This window comes from Protopterus annectens, chromosome 2.part1 (genome assembly GCF_019279795.1).
Source record: "Protopterus annectens isolate FY-2018-M chromosome 2.part1, PAN1.0, whole genome shotgun sequence".
Taxonomy (NCBI): Eukaryota; Metazoa; Chordata; order Ceratodontiformes; family Protopteridae; genus Protopterus; species Protopterus annectens.
This window is the reverse complement of record NC_056729.1, coordinates 1,728,970,988-1,728,992,723: the sequence shown is the minus strand read 5'-3', so window position 1 is coordinate 1,728,992,723 and position 21,736 is coordinate 1,728,970,988. Positions and strand designations below refer to the sequence as shown.

Genomic DNA, 21,736 nt, shown 5'->3' with positions numbered 1-21,736 from the left:
CAGAGGCGTTATTTCAGTGCTGCTACTAATAAAGGAGGAAATGCACACATAACAGAGGCTTTATTTCAGTGCTGCTACTAATAAAAGGAGGAAATGCATGCACAACAGAGGCGTTATTTCAGTGCTGCTACTAAGAAAGGAGGAAATGCACGCACAACAGAGGCGTTATTTCAGTGCTGCTACTAATAAATGAGGAAATGCACACATAACAGAGGCTTTATTTCAGTGCTGCTACTAATAAAGGAGGAAATGCATGCACAACAGAGGCGTTATTTCAGTGCTGCTACTAATAAAGGAGGAAATGCATGCACAACAGAGGCATTATTTCAGTGCTGCTACTACTAATAAAGGAGGAAATGCACGCACAACAGAGGCATTATTTCAGTGCTGCTACTAATAAAGGAGGAAATGCACGCACAACAGAGGCGTTATTTCAGTGCTGCTACTAATAAAGGAGGAAATGCACGCACAACTGAGGCATTATTTCAGTGCTGCTACTAATAAAGGAGGAAATGCACGCACAACAGAGGCGTTATTTCAGTGCTGCTACTAATAAAGGAGGAAATGCACGCACAACAGAGGCGTTATTTCAGTGCTGCTACTAATAAAGGAGGAAATGCACGCACAACAGAGGCGTTATTTCAGTGCTGCTACTAATAAAGGAGGAAATGCACGCACAACCGAGGCGTTATTTCAGTGCTGCTACTAATAAAGGAGGAAATGCACGCACAACAGAGGCGTTATTTCAGTGCTGCTACTAATAAAGGAGGAAATGCACGCACAACAGAGGCGTTATTTCAGTGCTGCTACTAATAAAGGAGGAAATGCACGCACAACAGAGGCGTTATTTCAGTGCTGCTACTAATAAAGGAGGAAATGCACGCACAACAGAGGCGTTATTTCAGTGCTGCTACTAATAAAGGAGGAAATGCACGCACAACAGAGGCGTTATTTCAGTGCTGCTACTAATAAAAGAGGAAATGCACGCACAACAGAGGCATTATTTCAGTGCTGCTACTAATACCATTGAGAATCAATAAACATCAAATCCATTTGACATATCAAAATAAAAAAGCTGAAATTAAGCAGATCCTAAGACGCGTTTTACTTCAGCCACATTCACAAGAATACATACATTCAGAAAACGTGCTTTGACATCACTGGTTTTGTTACATGACTAGACTGCAATAACTGAATGGCTGTGCTGTAACAGGTAGTGGGATACTTCTCTGGGGTCTGGCTTTAAGTTTTAGAAATGGGGATTACTCAAGGAATTCTTCTGAAGGGTGTACCTTCTTACTCTGTATTCATTTTCGGATAACTGCCCAACTTATTTGAAAGGGGTGGAGTACAACTTAAAACTTATACTAGTGCGCCCTAAGTTAGTACCGCACAGTCCGATGGTTCAAGCGGAAATGCACAGGAGTGGGAATGTAATTCCTGTAACACTAACTGAGGGGTGTGTGTCTGTTGTATTTGCAAACTAGTATTCTAATTAAGGCAGTCCCCTGTTTAGCATACCTACCCCATGGCATTATATCAGTACAGAGTTGTCAGGTTTCAGCTAGGCACACTTATAGTGGGGCACTGGACCAGCAAATGGGGTGGCCATTCTTTCTGATAAAGGTAAGCCATAATTTTCCTCCAGATTGCAGTCTTTTACAGTGACAAAACGGCATACACGAGAGAAAAAAAAAAAAAACAGATACCTGCAGCAAAACTGGCACACTGTTTGCATTAGAAGGGAGTAATGATTTTAGTGAGGAAAGCATACAGAAGGGAATATAAACGCTGAAGAACCAAAACGGCATACAAGTCAAAGTGTTACCCAACTTTGATCCACATATTTCTCCAACATTATCTACAAAACATATAGATCATAGCTTCTGTCCCACCACAGCACATTAACTTTCAACTCTGCCCGACTAGTAAGATGCATCTCGTCCTCAAATCTCCCTCAAACCTATTACACTTGCTTTATAACAAACTTACTACCAAACATTAATAGAATTTTTCTTGAGGGGAAAAAAACCTCTTCAAATATTGGCTCAAAAACACACATTTTATTTAGATAATCTATGTTAAGGAAGTAACGCATTCAACACCTGTGGAATGACTCTCTTGCATCATCTAATTCCGCTTCCTTTTTCCAAATACACACACAATAAAAAGGGATCAGCTTGTTTTCACTTGCAGAGAAGTTAAACAAAATAAATCTTTCAAAAAGATGCAAAAAATAACCTCACCAGACGAATACAGAGATACTGACTATGGTCCGACAAGCAGAGTTCGATCAAGTTGCTTGTCTGGCATGACAGCAAGGTATAGCATATGGGAGTGCCTATCCTAGGGGGTTGGAAGCATTCTAGATGCATCCCTAGTGGAGACTGGAGCACATAAAAATGAAGCTGAGCTGGAAAGACAGACAAGGTGTGACTTACCTATTGGTCTGACGCAAGGTCATGCGCTCAGGGTCACTTATTATTGCCCAACCAGCCTAACCCAGACATTGGTGCAATACGGGGTGGAGCCAGGGAGGAAAGAAAATCCTTAAAACTGCAGTGCGATAGTGTCCTGACTGGCATGTCTTGCTCTGCAGTACAAGCAGACAGAAACTAGAGCCTGTGCATGGAGGTGGAACACTGCAGGGGCAGTAGTTCTCGCTAAAGGGGGACACTCCCAGCACAGGAGAACTGGAGTGCCTACTTGAGAAATGGGAAGACAGACCTATAGGGAGCTGGCATGAATTCAGCAGCAGGTAAGTCAGGAGAGGTCAAAGAGGACAGACTTTGTAGGAACCTCAGGGGAACTAATCTCACCTGTCTTCACAATAATACTTCAACAACCTTACTGAACTACAGCAGGATCAAAATGACAACTAAAACCACCTTTAGTGGCACAGAGACTGTAGCCTTAATGAGAAGGTGACCTGGATTCAAGCAGTGGAGTCGGCACTTGAGGAATCAGCTGGGTAATGCAGGACTAAGTAGAAGGACAGGTACATGGCCATCATAGCTGGCCTACATGGATACAGCATGCTAACAGGGCACGCACAGTGTCACCAATGGATTAAGCATTATGTGCAGTGCGTTTTCAATGCATGGGGCTACTCTAAGACATCAGATCATAACTAGGACATAGTCAAAGCTGCAGGTGACAACCATCAGTTGTCCACTTTTCACCCTTCCCCTTAGAAAGGAGGAAGCTACTATGGGGTGATGCAAGATACTATGCCAAAAAGGGGAAAAATGGTTAAAATATTCTCAAACAGCCTGCTGATCAAAGCTGATAAAAAATAAAAAAAAAAGAATAAATTAATGAATTGGGACAGGCATCAATAAATTCATCCTTGCAAGGGACTCCAGGTGGGCATGGAAAACACTATTAGGCAAATGGAATTTGCAGTGGCTTTAATGAATACTGACCATAAGGCTGGCTAAATGGGCATTCCCTGCCTTCAAAAACCCAGGTATCCAAGTAATCCAGCATTCAAAAGGACTCAAATCACCTTATTGCTACAATGCAATAAAATCTGAAAGAACTTCACCCCTCAATGAAAGTTGATAAAAGCGACCTACTCCGCAAAATGAAATGTACTGCAACATTAAGTAAATCAGAAGAAATAATGAAGAGTTGTTGTTGCATTGATCTCTACTTAAATATCAGTACAAAACAAAACCTTAGCACGTATAAACTGAAGTATATGTAAAGCAAAGACATTCCAATCATCGCTCAAAGATGTAGCTGACCACACCACAGACATCTCATAACTATCATGTTTCTTAAAGTATGCAATGTCAGAAATATGCACAGAATTTAAAAAATATTACTTGGAAAATAATGGTGTTTGATTATGCGAGAGAGGTTTGAAGTAAAGACTTCTACTACTCATTTCTATAAATGTTCACTTTAAATATTTTAAACGAACTTTTACTTACTTGTCGCCTTTTCCTGCGAATATCATCCAACTTCCTCCGCAAAAATTTAGTACGCTTCAACAGCTTCTTGTACTTGTGTCGGTTCATTTTGCGCCTGCGGATTTGTAATACATTCTTACACTGAACGATACCATTGTTGCTTTCGGTTTCATTGTCAAGTATTTCAGCCAGCTCTTCCGTGCTTGGCCAGTCATAATGTTTGCCAGCTGTCTCAGGCTTGTAACCTATCTTGTCATGAACATTTATGATTTCTACTCTAGGCATTGAGTACCTAAGTGTTAACCAGCTTTCCAAAGGACTAACTGCCATTTTCCTCGGGACAAGCATATCTTCAAGTTCTGGATCGAGTGCATACCAGCGCTGATGCACAGCCCCATTCTTGCTACTTGCAGCTGTGGCATAATTTGCAGAGACCGCTCGACAACGTACAGCAGAAGCACACCGTGAAAGCAAGCTACCTGTACAAAGGAAATAAACCACATTCATAAAATGGAGATAACACAAGTGCAAAACTATGTGCAATAGTCATTATTTTTATCAAATAATAAAATGTTTATATTATCATCACTTTCAAAGTTTTAACTTTAGACAAACTGCAGCTAAAAGCATGGATCTTTGCAGAAAGCCACACAGATTATTCTCCAATGTATAATTTATTTATTTATTTATTTATTTATTTTACATTTGTTGACCGGGCTAGTCTAGCTGGATACATGTCCAATTTCAGTAGAGGCCCGGGGAGAAAAGCTCCATTTTAAAACTAGTTAACATCAGGCTAGTGCAAAACAAGATAAATACATTATGTGATGCAGATAAGGTGAATATGCTTGCAGAATTATTTCATCAACTTCAGTTGTACAGAAATAAAGAAGATACAGAAATTGAGAACCAAGTTGAAAAAGGGTAAAAATACAGCGATTATTACCAAGGGAGAGAGACAGAGCTTCAACATTAGTATGTTGGGTAAGATGTGCTTTTCAAAAGCTATAAAAGGGTTATAAAATGTGTATAATACAGGGAAGTAGGAGAAATTAGGGAGGATAAGTATGAGGAAGAAAACTTAATCATAATGAAAGAAAAGAAAAGTAAAAGTGCAGGGTGGAAAGATAAGAGTACACTGAGAAGGTAGTGTAGTGAGGAGAAATACTCAGTGATGCATGCTGGGAAATAGGATATAAGGGAGGGGAGGAGGGGTGAAAATGCTAATGTACACTGAGAAGGCAGTGTAGTGAGGAGAAATACTCAGTGATGCATGCTGGGAAATAGGATACAAGGGAGGGGAGGAGGGGTGAAAATGCTAATGTACACTGAGAAGGTAGTGTAGTGAGGAGAAATACTCAGTGATGCATGCTGGGAAATAGGATACAAGGGAGGGGAGGAGGGGTGAAAATGCTAATGTACACTGAGAAGGTAGTGTAGTGAGGAGAAATACTCAGTGATGCATGCTGGGAAACAGGATACAAGGGAGGGGAGGAGGGGTGAAAATGCTAATGTACACTGAGAAGGTAGTGTAGTGAGGAGAAATACTCAGTGATGCATGCTGGGAAATAGGATACAAGGGAGGGGAGGAGGGGTGAAAATGCTAATGTACACTGAGAAGGTAGTGTAGTGAGGAGAAATACTCAGTGATGGCATGCTGGGAAATAGGATGTAAGGGAGGGAAGGAGGGGTGAAAATGATAATGCTGCAATGGTGGGGGTTAAGGAGGAGGTCTGCTGAGTACGGATAAGGTGGGGGGTTAGTCAGGGTTAGTACAAGGACATAGCCATTGTGTTTTTAGTAGAATTTTTAGTCGTTTTTTAAAGAGTGTTAATGATGAAAGAGATGTAAGTTTAGTGGGAAGCTTGTTCCAGATCTTCCCCATTGTATTAGAGAAAAGTGAATCACCTGCCCTGTTGTGGGATTTCTGGGTGGTAACTAGTAGTTTATTTGCTGAGCGAAGGTTAGTGAGGTTTGTGTAGGGGGAGATGAGGCTACTGAGAATAGGAGTATTACTAGGCTGGTGTAGAATTTTATGGATAATGGAGAGTTGTTGAAAGTTTAGTTGGTTATTTAGTTCAAGCCATCCTAGAAGTTTTAGGTTTAGACAGTGATGTGTTCTGAATGAGGACCCAGTAGTAAACTTGGCAATATTGTTGTAAGTAGTAGACAACTTGTTTAGGTTACTTTTGGAAAGATTAGTATACATTAGAGAGGCATAAAAGAGTGTGGAGATTAGATATGTCTGGGCAATAGTAGTTCTGGCTTCTGGGCTGAGAAAAGATTTTATCCTATATAAGGATCCAAGTTTTCTGTTGACAGTTTTGATTGTGGCATTGATATGAGCGTCAAAGTTCAGGTTGTGGTCAATCAATACCCCTAAGTGTTTTGTAGTTGGGTCGGGAGCTATGATTGTACCATCGATGGATGTAATAGAGAAGTCTAATGGGGTGGATTTAATAGTTGGAGTAAATAGCAATAGTTTGTTTTTTTGGCATTAAGGAGGAGGCGACGTTGTTGGAACCAGTTTTCAACTTGGTTGAATACTGTTTGGGTGATGGTTTGGAGTTCGGATGAAGTGTTAGCTTTACAAATCAAAGTGGAGTCATCTGCATATTGAATGCTAGTAGGTACAGGTAAATTAGTAGAAAGGTCGTTAATGAATAGGGAGAAGAGTAGAGGTCCTAGGATGGAGCCCTGAGGGACACCAAGGGTAACAGGGAGATGTTTGGATAGGTTATTATCCCAAAGGACAGCCTGCTGCCGATTGTGCATATAGGATTTGAACCAGAGTAATGCTTGTGTGTCAAGTGAGAATGGGTTGAGTATGTTAAGTAGTATTTGATGATTGACCATATCAAAAGCCTTAGAGAGGTCAATGAAAAGAGCAGCGGAGAGCATGTTATTGTTATGGTGTTTATTGATGCAGTCTGTAAACGATAGGAGAGCAGTGGTGGTACTGTGGGAATGGTCAAAACCATGTTGACAGTCAGCTAGAAGGTTGTGTTGGAGAATGTGATTGAGAAATTGTTGGTGGAAACATTTTTCCATAATTTTGGCTAGTGGAGATAGTAGGGCTATGGGTCGAAAGTTGGAGAGTTCAGATGAGTTGCCGCCTTTGTGAAGTGGGATTATGTGAGAGATTTTCCATAGTGAAGGAATGGAGCCTTCAGTTATGGTTCTATTGATAAGAATAGAGATAGGGTAGGCAAGAGCTTTATCTGCAATTTGAAGGTATTCAGGTGGTAGGTGATCGGCTGAGGGTGTACAAGGTTTGAGCTTATGAAGGTGAGTATAGATGAGGTCTGTAGGAATAGGTTTAAAGTGAAAGGTAGGTGGTGAGGTAGAAAGGGAGCATGAGAGGGTAGGATTGAGAGGAGGTAGGGTGTTGGCTAGAGATTGGACAGTTTCAGTAAAAAAGGTGTTGAAAGCATCAGCTATCTTGTTTGGAGAGTTTTGGGAAAGACCAAATGGAGTGGGGGTTTTGGAGTGGCCCGGATGTAACAGTTTATTTATGCCTGACCAAAATCTTTGGGGTTGATTATGGTGTTTTTGTTGGGGTTTGAAGAAATTGTTTGTTTTTTTTATCGTGAAGTATAGATCTTTTGGTGGCATTTCTTAGTTGTCTAAAGTGCTGCTGATCAGTTGTGTCTTTAGTGTTTCTCCATTTGGACCAAATTTTATTTCTTTGACAGATTTGTTGTCTGGTTTCTTTAGTAAGCCATGGGGCTGCTTTGCATCTAGTTCTAATGGAACAAGAGGGGGCATGGAATTCAAGAATTTGGAGTTAAAATGGGATACTCCTTCATCAATTGGTAGGTGCCTTAAGGGGGACCAGTGTTAAAATGGGATACTGCTTCATCAATTGGTAGGTGCCTTAAGGGAGACCAGACACAGGCTTGAAGTTCAGTTTGAAAATAGGCTGGATTAAAATGTTTTTGTTACGGGTGATTTTAAAGGTAGGGTGATTAGAAGTAAAGGATATTTGTCTAGATAGGTATGTTAGTGAGTGGTCATCAATATCATCAGGAAGAACACCTGCTTTGTATGAGAGAGAGTGGCTGTTTATTAAAATCCAGTCTAATATACTTTCCTTGCTGGTGGGTTTATGGATTCTAGTGGGGGAGTTAATAGTTTGAGAGAAGCCGTAGAGATTTATATGGGTTGTGGGTTCTAGAGTGGTACAGGAGTTCCAGTCTATATTAAAATCGCCGAGTACTATGGTTTCTTGAGGGAAGGATGTAGTGAGCCAGCAGAGAATACTTTCTAGGATGCTTATGTTATTGCCTGGGGGTTGGTAGGAGCAAATTATGTATATGGATTTAGTAGTATTGAGCTGGAGCTTGGAGATAAGAATTTCTACACTGGTTTCTAGTGGGAGTTGTACCAGTATGGGTGTGACCTGTAATTGAGATTTGTGCAGTATTGCAACCCCACCACCCTGTTTGGTATTTCGGTCTAACCTCAGGATATTATATCCAGGTGGGAGTATTTCATTGTCTTTTGTTGCAGGTTTAAGCCAGGTTTCAGTTAAGCATAAGATATCAAAAGAGTGAGTATCTAGTAGAGCGTGAGTTGGCTTACTTTATTGTTAACACTCCTTATATTGAGATGAGCTATGAGTAGTGAATTCGTGGGAGTGGTGGGGGGGTGTCTAAGGGTGTTGTTACATGGTCCTGGGTTGGGATGAATGTCCCTGTGAAGGAGAGGATATTTAAGAGGACTATATGGATGCTGCAGTGGTTTATTGTAATTAAGTTGTGTTTTCCTATATTGTGCCAATAAGAAATGGTTAACTCTGTGGTATTTGGGTGATAGATAGTTTGAGGTGGATGTTATGTTAGAATGGATAAGGAATTCTACATTATTTATTACTGTTTGTTTAAGGGGTTGGTGAGAAGATGGGAATTGCAGGTTTTCGTAATAAGTGAGAGTATAGGGAATAGAAAGGATACATAATAGCGAAAGTAGGAATGGAAGTTTTATGTAAGTGAGTGAGTGAGTTAAGGGCATGATGAAAAAAGAAATGTACTTGGAAATTAGGAGGTTGAAGTGCTGAGGGAGTGGAGAACAGAGGTGTGTAGGAGGTAAGGGAGAGTGATTAATTAGTCGGTATGTGGTTGTGTAAATGGAGGGTGTGAAAAAGAGTGGAGAAGGATTATTGGATGGGAGAGAGGGGGTGTGGCTTTGTAGGTATAAAGGTAGGACCACTGGGGGTGGGTGGGAATTGGGGGTAGGGTAGGGGAGCGAGTGAGCCAGGGCTTAACGGAGCGGGTTTCAGAAGGCAAGTGAGAGTCAAGAGAGACAATTAGGGAGCAGCAGACTTCCTAGGTGTCAGCAGGTGAGTAGTGTGTGGTCGTGCAAGAGAGAAGGTGTGAGTGTGAATTGGGGAAAGAAAAAAAAACAGAGTACAGCTGGATGGTGGGAAGAAGAGTTAAGGGATAAGAGCTGAAAAGTAGTAAGAGTAGATAGTTGGGAATGTGGAGTACAAGGTGTAGCTTTAGACTGGGATGTGGTGCCACTTACTGGGCAGAAAGAGAAGGAGAACAAAAGGTAAAAATAATTAGATAAAGCTAGATAGAAGTGTACAGATAAAAGTAGGTAAAGGGAGAAAAAAAAGTTAGAATGCTAGGGGAGACAAAAAGGCAGATTGCTAATGGGGAGTAGTAGGAGAAAGTATATGCTGCTGGTTTCCCTGCTCACTAGCTTACTTTTCCTATTACTAGGTAGGTATTAATAAATCAATAACTAATGCAGTTTAATATTTAGGTCCAAGGTGGAACATACTTTTAGTCCTGTTGGAAGCCGGGAGCACAAAGTATGTGCAGGGGCAACAGAATTTTCTTGTTCAGACGTTGGGATGGTAGTGACACAAAATAGTCAGAGAGGGGTCCTGAAAGATCAAGCAGGTCCCTTGGTTAAGGATAGAAGGTAGGGAGCTAGGAGGGATAGAAGGAGAAAAAACATATTACTTATCAAATATAACAGAAAAGTTTCAAAGCCTGTCTTTTCTCACCAGTAAAAGTACGGAATACAAAGACTTTTCTTTTTCTAAAAATAGCAAAAGGTGGTAGTAATGCAAGAAATTATTTTAAGACTCTGGTACACAGGAAACAGGTTCACATGCAGAAACTAGGCAAGCAGTCGTAAAAAACATACAGGAGCCCAGACTAAAACCAATGCACCTCATCCTTCACTTTGCTACGTTTCAGTTGCGCTCACCGCCTTTTCAAGGAGGGTTACATGGGCTACCACAGAGGTGAATTCATGAAAATCCATCCAATTGTCAGTACAGCAGCTAGGATACTACCACATTTGATGGGCAGAGAAATGTGAGGAAAGCACAGTGTCAGGAGCATATCTCACCACAGACTCCTGATTACCTAATTTATTTTAAATTTATATAGTTTGCTGACTGAGTTAATCCCACTAGGCTCTCTCTTTAGGGGAAGCCAGAGATGGTATTAATAAATAAATAACCAAGGGAAATTTGTCCAAAGCAAACATATTTTTAAGTGCCATGGAAACTTTAACATCCACCTGAGCTACCACCAACTCAAGCAGATGGGGCCTTGGAATGTACTGTGCTTTTTGTTGTTTGCCTCAGTTTAACATCTCATTCTACTGATGAACATTATGTTTTTTTTTTTGCTGCAGGTATTTGAAGAACCATTGATTTTACAAAGACAAATAAGGATGTAGGGCAGGGTCTTTCATGACACAGAAAGAAGTCTGCAAGAGACAGGCACAGGCAGACAGTAGGAAGACTTTCAGCCATCCAGACAGAATAATTCATGTGACTTTGTCAAGACTTTTTGGAATCTCCCGAGCTGCTTAATGAGATCACATCGAAGGATGATTTTTATTCAGTGACAAGCTTGATAGGAATAAGCAGGAGGAGACCATGACGTTTGATCTGGAGGAAATGCCTTTGATGATTAACTAGGTTAAGCAGAAAAGTTTGTATCCAAGGAAGAATCATGCCATCAATGGACTGCATGCCATCATAACATTGGTGCTGAGGTTTCTGATAAACATGTCAGTTTAGAAGGGTGTGTGTCACTGACATAGTATGAACTGCAAGATTTCTATTCCCAAACTGAAGCACACTACATTTTTTGGAATTTAGTTTGAAACCATGATCAGTACACCTGCACCTGGCACAGTCAAGCCCCTGGAGTTTTTATGTACCCACGAGGCTGCTCTTGACTGCTTCCAGTTCATAACAGCAGGCAAACACAATAAGCCACAGACCTTGAACTTGATACTGCATATCAGAAAAGTTCATAAGTTCACAGGCGTGTACTAAGCTAATTGCCACAAAGGCCTTTTTAAGCCTAGCCACACATCCAAAAACTCTGACAAGTTCTTGTACATTTATAAGCAGGAGCTTGGGAAATGAACCATTTACAGGCTGCCTGTATCCATTAATGACACAGGTGACAAACCAGGGAGGAGTTTCCTGTTCCCATTCAATTGTCCAACTTCCACTTTGACTGGATTAGGGAGGAACTCTGCTTCACATGGATGGAGAGTCTGTTCCATAGACGGCGTAGTCACTGGGATACATATCTGTCTCTCCAAGCAGGTCCTATTTATAACATAGGTAAGGTTTAAAAGTCTTTAGAACAGGTATTTCTGGTGCTGTTTTACGGACACACAGGAGGCCCATCAGGATGTAGTCTGACAATGCCATGTATACTAGGTGCAGATCTCCCCTCAAAAGCATGTAGGAGACAGAATACACGGACAGAGCCTTGAGGCAGTCTGCACAGGACAGGTTACTTAAGCCCTGTATTACTTTACTGAGGAACCTCTGTGGACGTTCCAATTATTGGATATGCCTGGTTAGGTACATACCAAAGGGGACAATGTACTCAGTGATGGGTCTGATGAATGCCAAATACAGTGGAACAAACACTTCCTTGGACTTGAGAGTAAATAACTTTGTTTATAAGTTGCAGAACTCAGAATGATTTCCTCACTACTGTAGACAGGTGAAGGTCAGACTACTCTCTGTGTGGGGGGTCTCCAAGTCCCTAACTACTGGGTCTACTCTTAGGGGTGTGTTGTCAATATAATAGTTACCAGGGGTGGATGACATTCTGAAAAATACTATTACACATTTCTTGGCATTTAGTTTTAATCCATGGCACTGACACCAGTTATTGGTCTGTGTCAACTTTTCCTGGAGAATATTTGTGTGGCAGGGAATTCTATGACAGCTCCTGATTTGCAATAAACTGCAAATTTGGTCAGCCAGAGGCCACTGACATTGACCTTAACTTCAGAAAAGTAAATACCAAAAAGGAGCAGCACCAGGACCTATCCCTGAGGGACTCTGCTTAAGACTGGCCTCTTTGTAGGGGTGGACTCCCCAAGTCCAACTTCCTGCATCCTGTCTTTGAGCCATATGGCTCTCTACCAGGTGACATGCAGGTTTATAGTCAACCTTTTGCCTTGGCCAGGTCAAGGTAGGCAGTGTGAACCACATTGTTTTTTTTTTTTTTTAAACAAAGGCATACTGCCACATGCAGTGCCGAACTTGGATGTGCATCATCATCTTCTACGGTAGCTTTGAATTCCCCACTTTATCCCACCAACTGGTCTGTTAAGGCAGGGAGCGAAGCGGACTCTACACCCAGGAGCACTGAAGAATGATGAACAGCCAAGATCCTCAACTGAGCACAGGGCATCTGGAATAACGTACATGGAGTGGTGAGGAGGAAGGAGACACCCATCTGCACAGCCAGATCCCTAGCAATCAATGAGGAGACAGATGTCACGCCGCATCACCCTCACAGCTTCGTAATTCAATCTTGGTCTTTCTGGATCTCTGTCTTCCACTGCATCAGATGCTGATGAAACTTACTGGACAGGCTGGAGCACAGCTGTGAAATCTCTGATGTTGTGCTGCACAGGTTTACCTCTTATCTGACCAGACGCCCTCATACTGTCTCAAGAGATAGTTCCCCAGCTCCCTATCCTCTTGAATGGAGAATCCAACTGGGCTCCATCTGTAGCCCTTTATTGCTCACTACCTACATGCCTCCACTGCTCACTATCTACATGCCTCCATTGGGAGATATTATACATTCAACAGGTTTGCTCCTAACCAACAATCAGGGGACCTGGACAATCTTCAATTTGTGCTAAAAGTGAATGATTTAGAGGGGACTGCCAACAATCTGGCCTTGAAGGACGAGATTTCAGTGACTGTCATGTCTTGTTTCAAGCCTTGAAAAGTTGCCTTCATCAAGCACTGAATTCCACCAGGTGATCACCTGTAGAGGTGCATGTGCCTTTGCTTCCTTCCAGGACTATTACAACTGTATCATTCTGCATCTTGGGTTGTGACACTCAGGACTGGACTGCATGCAACTTCTGCAAGATTCTGCTGCTTGACTGCTTAGACAGGCCTCTAGATATCATCATATTATGACAGTCTTGCATGAACTGCACAAATTACCAAATCAAGCAGTGTATTTACAGTCTCTGACCTAAAGTGCCCTGCATGGCTTGTCCCCCCATTGCATCTCTCACCATGACACTCCATCTCCCAGAAGCTGTTAGTGGCTTCACGGATAGTCTGAAACATCTCCGTTTTTAAACGAACATTGGCTGTTTTATATTGGGTTAGTGGGACTTGGACAAGTTTTGGAGATAGGAAGGCAGGGTAAGGAGAAAGACAGGGAAAAAGCGTAGCACTGCAACCTCCTTCACGCTCCTCTCTCTTGCACTTTTCATACTTCAGAAAATGCGAAGAACTAATGGATAATCCAAAATTCGTATCCGGGAAAATCAAAATCTGGCCGGTGATATATCATCGAGAGTTAGTGAGTAATCGGTGTCTCGGTTCGGGTTCGTGCGAACTCTTCGGTCCGCTCTGGTGGAGGAACCGAGTAAGGGCTTTTTTTGGTTGGTAGGGAGTGGTGGGGTGTCGAGGATGTCTGATGTCTGTTTTTTTTAGTTTTTGGAGTTTGGTATGTTGGAAGTTCCACGCATTGTATAAGCAAATTTTGCCGAAAAAAAATCTTAAACTCCGCACGCCGGCGCCTGAAGCGCGCTTGTTGAAGCGAGGCTAGGACAGACAGCGAGACGACGAGTTCGGGGCCAAGGCAAGGAGGACAATAAGTCTCAACAACGGCTTTTTTTGATTTTCCCGAATCGGAGAATACAAGCCGATCCGACCCGGCACCGCATCACTGCTTGCTCGGGCACACCGCTGCAAGAAAGACTGAAAAAAATGGTCGCCGATGCTGCGTACTCCAGCCGCCTGACGTGACGGAGAAATGTTATGATCAGACGACGCCGGACCCCAGACTTTGGAACTGCCGACCGAGGCATAAAATATTGGTCTTACAATGGAAAGCTCCAAAGACGCAATGGATTTTCTACAATGACCCTCAGGAGGGCTACAGTCAGGACAGAGTCCCATTATTTTAAGTCATCTGTCTCAATTTTACTTCCAGACACAATGGCGAATAATGTAAATCTACATTACAAATCTCCTGTGACCTCCTTCCCTCACATCTTCCTTACTTTGTTCCTCACTATTTTAGTTAAAGGCTACCTTCAACAGAATGTGTACATACCCGTAATGCGAGTTTAGCAAAATGTACACATACTCTTGGTACGTACTCGTAATGCGAGTTTAGCAGAATGTACACGTACTCTTGGTACATACCCATAATGTGAGTTTAGCAGAATGTACACATATTCTTGTAACTACAGTAGAGTTTTTTTTACTGTAAGCCTGCAGTACTCTGACCATTAGGCTGCCTGCAGTACACTGACCATTAGGCTCTTGTTATTTACATTTTTATGTTGCCCATATTTCCACACACAGTGCATTTCTTTTTGCAAGCTGAACCGGAAGTAGATCCTTTTGGATCAGTAGGAGACACAAACATCCACAAAACCATAGCAGTGCAACTGTGAAACATACTGGACACTGAAAGCAATAAAACTGTACTTTCCAAGAAATGGGGATGTAAAAATGTTAAAAAGTACTTAAACACAGAACAAAAAAAACCTGACCTGTTATTCTTGAAGTTCTTGCAATGTGGGATATCAGCTGTGGTAACAGCATAATGAAAATTCATTCAACGACCAACAGCTAGTGTTCTTACCTAAAAGAATAAAAATTATTCAGTATAGCATGTGCATAAAAAAAAAATCACATTATACGAACTTCAAATTAAGTTCTTTAAAAACTTGACACTACAAAAAAATTAAAATCAACCAGCTGAAATGCAAGTAAAGAGAAAGAATACTGCTTTCCCTTAAACTTAAAAATAACTGAAATTAAGTTATTGATCATAAACAGAATCAATGTTGCAAGAGAGGGCACCAAGTTTAACAGTCAGAATTGCGGACCTTCAATATTCGATTGTTGTCAAATTACAGATCTTCAATATTCAATTGTCAACCTTGCAAATCCAAACTATGAAAAACTTAGATCTTCTTTCGTCTAAAGAAATTTTATTAAGAGGAAATAAACTTTTTATTTTATAAGCTCTAATTTCGAAGTACAAAATAAAAAAAACATGGTGAGTGCTGCAGTAGTTTTCCTACAATAAAAACACAATGTTTGTATTTTACCATTTTTATAATCATTATTCAAATAAGTGGGTGTATTAATCTTATTGGTCCGTGAATCTCAATATGGTATATGTCACTGGTAGCAGAAATTGTATGTGATTGGGAATTAGGACCAGGCAACTGTGAATCACTGGTTGTCTAACTTTCAATAGGATAAAAATGGCATGGTTCTATTGGACTGAGGGTTGAGGAATTGTTATTGGAGGTGGTGTGCTATGCATGGTCAGTGTTGGATATGGGGGTAACCAATGAGGACTTATTAGTCTGCTGCTCGTGCTTATGCGTTTAATTGGTCAAAATGTGTATTTTTCAATAGGTAGATAAGAAATGGTGTGGCTCTATTGGACTGAGGGCAGAGAAAATGCTACTGGGGAAGTTGCATTATGTATAAGAATATGATGGGGAAGGAAGCAAAGACTAACAGTTGATTGGTCTAGTGCTCGCGCTTCTCCGTATAATTGGGTAGAAGGTTTTGGGCAGCAACACTGGTGCGACTCATAGGTTATTGGCCAATTCATCCCCGATTGATGTGAGTCGTAGTGCTTACTGTAAAATCTGTGGCCTTTCGTCATTGGTTAAAATGGATGGTGACGGTTGGTTGTTTGATTCACTTATGGTTAGGTAATGGGGGCATTATTATTTGATGAATGACAGATGAGGTAACCGAATGTGGGAGTCCCCCTGACAAACCTGCGAAACAGAAGAGCAAACAACAGCCCCGCATCTACAAGGTCTGGAAAGTACAGTTGTGTACACTTACCATATATGTAGAGGTTAGAGTGTATTCACTGTTGCAGTAATTACATTTGGGGTAATCCGCTGGCAGGTTGCCCTCAGTCGGCCTGATTAACAAAGTCTTGGGTCCTGCGTTGGTTGCTGTCCCTTCCATGATGTCGGAGGTATAAAACATGCAGCCGACGCCATTACATTAGTTTTTCTTGCCCCAGATGTCAGGTGCCCCCCTCCCCCCAATGGGGAGCAATATATCTATATCTTATATATACATATATATATATATACATATACATATATATACATATATATATATATATATATATATATATATATATATATATATACATATATATATATATATATATATATATATATATATATATAAGAAACACAAAAATATACCTCCAAACAAAAGCAAATACATCAAAAAGGCTTTTAAGCATAATAAAAGAAAGAAGAGGTATAGTAAAAGAAAAACAGGGGCTGGTGGAGGGATTAGGACCAGGACTGCAACAGTGAATACACTTAAACATCTACATTTATGGTAAGTGTACACAACTGTACTATGTTCATCGTGTTTCACTGTTGCAGTCAATACATTTGGGTAGATTCCCAAAGCTAAGGTTGGGAGGATGGATTTATACAGCATTAGGACCAGCTATAAGGCCCTGCAAAACAGCAGTGGCAAAGCCAGCTCTGGATTTAGAGAAAATTGGTAAGTGATAATGCTTGGTGAAAGTATGAAATGAACTCCAGGTAGCAGCTTCTAGAATATCCCTGACAGGAACACCTCTGAGAAAGGCTGCTGAAGTAGATGCAGCCCTGGTGGAATGAGATCTGATCCCCTGGGGGATAGATTTTTGATGGTGCTTATAACAGAAATAAATACAATGGCTTATCCATTTGGAAATGGTTTACTTTGAAATAGCCTTCCCCTCTGGCCCTGCAGCAAATGCTACCAGCAGTTGCTCAGATTTTCTTCGAGATTTAGTCCTGTCCAAGTAGAATCTAAGTTGTCTGTGTACATCCAAGGAATGCAGAATCCGCTCTCCCTTGTTCTGTGGATTGGAAAAGAAAGTTGGCAAATGAATGGACTGATTAAGAGCCACACTGGATACCACCTTGGGCATGAATGATGGACTGGTCCCGAGTGACACCCTGTCTGCATGAAAGATGATGAAAGGCTCCACTGCCATAAGGGTCTGTAATTCAGATATCATTATAGCTGAAGTGATTGCTAAAAGGAAGGCTGTTTTCCAGGAAAGAAATTTTAAGTCTGCAGTTGCAGCTGGTTCGAAAGGAGGTAGAGCTAGTTTCTCCAATACAAAGTTAAGGTCCCAGGCAGGGATTGGAGCTCTCCTGGATGGTCTCAAGTTTTTAGTCCCTCTGAGATACTGCTAGAGAAGAGGGGGGGGTCTGTGTTGTAATAAGCTGAAATGGCTGAGGCATGGATTTTTATGGAAGAAAAAAAGACAGGCCCTTATGTAGCATCTCAGTTAAGTATTGCACAATCTGAGGTAAATTGAGCACTGCTGTGCTCATCCCTTGAGACTGATTCCAGTCACAGAATCTTTTCCCATTTGTCAGCATAAGATTTTCTAGTACTAGGTCTTCTAGCCTCCAAATGGACATCCATCACACGTTTGCTGAGGGATGCTAAGGGTGAATTTAAGTGATTAGCCAAGCTGCAAGATTCAATGTTTGGTGCTGACGGTGCAGAATTTGGTTCTCCTCCTGAGACAGTAAGGAAGGTGTCTGAGGCAGGTGCCAAGGAGAAATGTGTGGCACACTGCGCAGGAGTGGGTACCAGTGTTGGCGAGGTCTGGAGCAATCAAAATAATTTTTGGTTTGTCCTGTTTGACTTTTAGAAGAACTTTGGAGAGCAAAGGCAGAGGGAGAAAGGCATAGACTGATAGGTTTTTCCAGCTGAAGGACAGAGCATCCACTTTCCAGGCTTTTTTGTGATGAGTTCTTGTGCAAAATTTGTCCAACTGGTAGTTCTGGGGTGAGGCAAAAAGATCTATGTCTGGGCTCCCCCATTTGTGTGTCAACATGTTGAAAATCCATGGTTCCAGTTTCAATTCATGAGGGTCCATGAGATTTCTGCTTAGTTCGTCTGCAAGAACATTCTGCTTTCCTGGCAGGAATTGAGCTTGTAGTTGTAGTTGGTAGCTCAAGGCCGTGTTCCACAATGCCATGGCTAGTCTTCAGAGGGGGTAGGAATGTGTACCCCCTGCTTGTTTATGTACCACATGACCGTGGTGTTGTCTGTCTTTATCAGTAATTGTCCTGGATGAAGGTAGCCCTTGAAGGCTGTCAGTGCATTCTGTACAGCTAGCATTTCTTTTTGATTGATATGAAGGTGCATTTGATTTGATTTGGGCTCCATTTGCCCTGAATGTATTTCCCTGCCAGATGAGCCCCCCCCATGCATAGTTTGATGTGTCTGTAGTTGAGGTTTGGATAGCAGGGGCTGGTGTGAATGGCAGTCCCTTGTTTTGGTGGCAGGCCTCTGCCCACCACAGGAACTCTAGGCACAGGCAAGGTATGATAGGAATCATTGTTTCCAGGCTGTGACAATGTTGACTCCATAAACTTTTAAGTACCACTGAAGTTTCCTCATATGCAGTCTTGCATATGGAATTAGAAGAATGCATGAGGCCATGAACCCCAAGGCTTGCAGTATTTGCCTTGCAGAAAAGCAGGGTTTTTGTGGCCGTCTATTTGAAGTAAGTCACCAAATGAATTTGCTTTTCTGGCATAAGGAAAGCCATCTGGGCAGTTGTATTCAAGCTTGCACCCAGGAATGTTTTGAGAGGGTACCAGTTGAGAATTCATTTAGTTTATGGTGTACCCTAGGCAGGTTAGAAGTCTTTTTTTTTTTTTTTTTTTTTTTTTTTTACAAACGCCAGATGTTTTAGAAGAATGGCCTGGTTGTCTGCCTGAATTAGACAATCGTCCAGGTATGGATATATTTGAAAATTTCTTTGCCTGCAAAATGCAATTACTGGAGCCAGGCATTTTGTGAATAGCCTTGGTGCAGTAGACAAGCCAAAGGGCAGTGCAGATAACTGATAATGCATGCAGCCTGCTTTGAAGCATAGGAATCTTCTGCAAGATTCCCTGATTGGGATATGCAGGTAAGCCTCTTAAGTCGGGAGTTGTCAACCAGGCATCCTTGCCTAGCATAGGAAGTAACTGTTGAAGAGTCAGCATCTTGAATTTTGGAATGCCCAGAAAGGTGTTTAGAGTAGACAGGTCCAGTATTGGACGCCATGATTGGTCTTTTCTGGGCACCAGGAAAAGTCTGGAATAGAAACCTTGTCCCTTTTCCTCTTCTGGTACTAGTTGAATAGCCCCCATGTTTAAGAGGGAAAGTACTTGTTTCTGAGCCTCTGCCCACTGATTTGGGGGCAGGTCTGGCCATCCGTTTGGAGTTGGCAACGTGTGGAAATGAAATCTGTATCCCTGGGACACTACACTTAAAACCCTTTTGTTCTGGATTATAAATTGCCAGTTTCTTGAATGAAGAGCCAGTTTTCCCCCCAAAGGGGCGGCCAAGAGGTAAGTGCTTGGCAATTTCAAAGGGAGGCCATTGAGACTGTTTACCATAGGGTGGTGCCTTGATGTTTCCAGATTTGGAAGTGGAAGCACCCCATTGCTTAGTTCTCAAAGTCCCTTGGGACTGAAACCTGGTGGTTTTGGAATGTCTGTTTGGCCGTAGTGGCTCTGGAAGGAGCTGGAAAGGACCAGTTCTTAGTAGGCCAATGCCTACTAAATCTAGGAGGTTGCACTTGTAAGAAATCTTTTACAGTTTGCAGTGATTTACCTTTATCTTCCATCTTTTTTAGAACTTCTTCAGCCTTATTGCCAAATAAGCGGTCCTGCTGTAAAGGAGCATCCAAAAGTTTTGCTTTAACAGGATCAGGCAGAAATTGCTCCTTAAGCCAAGCATGCCTTCTAAGCACAGACCCAGTAACAGCAGCCCTACAAGAGACCTCTAAGGCATCAAAACCCCATTGCAAAGTATGGTTGTCGACTTGTTCAGCTGAATGCAATAAATCCTGCAAATCTTTATTTTCCACACAGTCAGAAATCATCATCATTTTCTGTTTAAGCAGCCCCATGATATGCTGTTGATATTTTAGCATATGGAATTGACAGTTTAAAGCCCTGATTGCTAAGGTTGCAGAAGTATAAACCTTTTTACCCCATCTATCCAGCGCCCTGGAGTCTCTATCAGAAGGGGTAGGATTTTTAGCAGTAGAAGCCTTAATGCCCTTGGGCCCCTGAGAAATGGTTTCAGGGTCCGCAATAGGATTTTTGAAAAGGAATTTGTGGGACTCAGGAACCCTGTAGTACCCGTCTGGTTTGCTAGGGGCTGGAGGCAAGGAATCAGGGGCCATACTGGATTCCAAAAACACATCAGCAATATCTAGTACAGGAGGTATAGCCAAAGGCCTATGCTGAGGAAGAAGGAGGAAATCCCCAAGCCTCTTTTTGGATTCAGAGAAATCCTAACTTTCCCAGTGGAAATGCTCCCTTAAGGTATGTACAGTTTCCCCAAAAGAGAAATCCTCTGGTGGAGAAGTAGAGGGAATGGAATCCTCTGCATCAGAGTCCTCATAAGTAGGAATGGACAAATCCAGATCATTAGAAGAGTCAGAAGAAACAGAGTTCTGTTCAGAAGATTCATAGTCAAATTCAATCCTAGGCCTCTTGGGGGGGGTTGACTACCCCTAATTAGAGTAATTAAATCTTCAGCCATTTTGATCATTTGTTTTTTTAGGCATAGGAGCCTGAACATGTGGCCTGGGCATTGGTTTTTTAGACATAGATCGAAATTTAGGCCTTAGCATTGAAGTTGGAGTCTGTTTAATATGCAAGTCTGTAGGCCTAAATACACCCTCAGAAGCCGGTGCCTGCTCAGCAGCTCCGGACCCATCCAAGGTAGAGACTTCCACAGGTTCCATATGTGAAGCATCTCGCGGCATACTGGACTCTGAATGGGTCTCAGTAGAGGCCTGCGAATCAGAAGTAGCAGGTATCAGGGGCTGCGAAAGCGCCTCAGAGTACCGACGAACTGGTGACTGGCTTAGGAGAAGCGTCGTCGGCAGTTTTGGACCTCGGCCTGCCTCTGTCTTTTTCTTTTTATTTGTTTGGCATTCCGGTAGTCAGATGCTAACCGACATCATTTCTGGATAATTAAACTGAGAACAGAAATATTTTGAAGCAAAAACGTACCGACGGCGGATAGTGCACTGATTAAATAAACCACAAAACCAACAGCAAAGTACGTTGTGGTCAGGGCCTAGGCAAGGAATACAGTACAAATGAAAATCCTTAGGAGGTATTTGCTTCCCACAAGTAATACAATTATTAACTTTTACTGACATTGGTAAGGAGCAAGAAAAAGTTTCCCCAATGGGGTACTTAGCTTTAAGTTGAAGACTTTGGTTCTGAAACTCGAAAATGAAAAT

The 21,736-nt window shown here is 41.8% G+C and overlaps 1 protein-coding gene across 2 annotated transcripts in view; it reads right to left on the bottom strand.

Annotated features, from left to right (window-relative positions):
• The window catches only part of AURKAIP1 (aurora kinase A interacting protein 1), a 154,942-nt gene that overhangs the window by 89,998 nt on the left and 43,208 nt on the right, over positions 1–21,736 (bottom strand). For both annotated transcript variants that reach the window (XM_044063182.1, XM_044063184.1), the window contains exons 2-3: positions 14,958–15,049; positions 3,939–4,396 (exon numbers count right to left, since the gene is read on the bottom strand). In XM_044063182.1, the coding sequence (XP_043919117.1) occupies positions 3,939–4,396; positions 14,958–15,009 (510 nt within the window). In that variant the 5' untranslated portion in view covers positions 15,010–15,049. The remainder of the gene's footprint in view (positions 1–3,938; positions 4,397–14,957; positions 15,050–21,736) is intronic.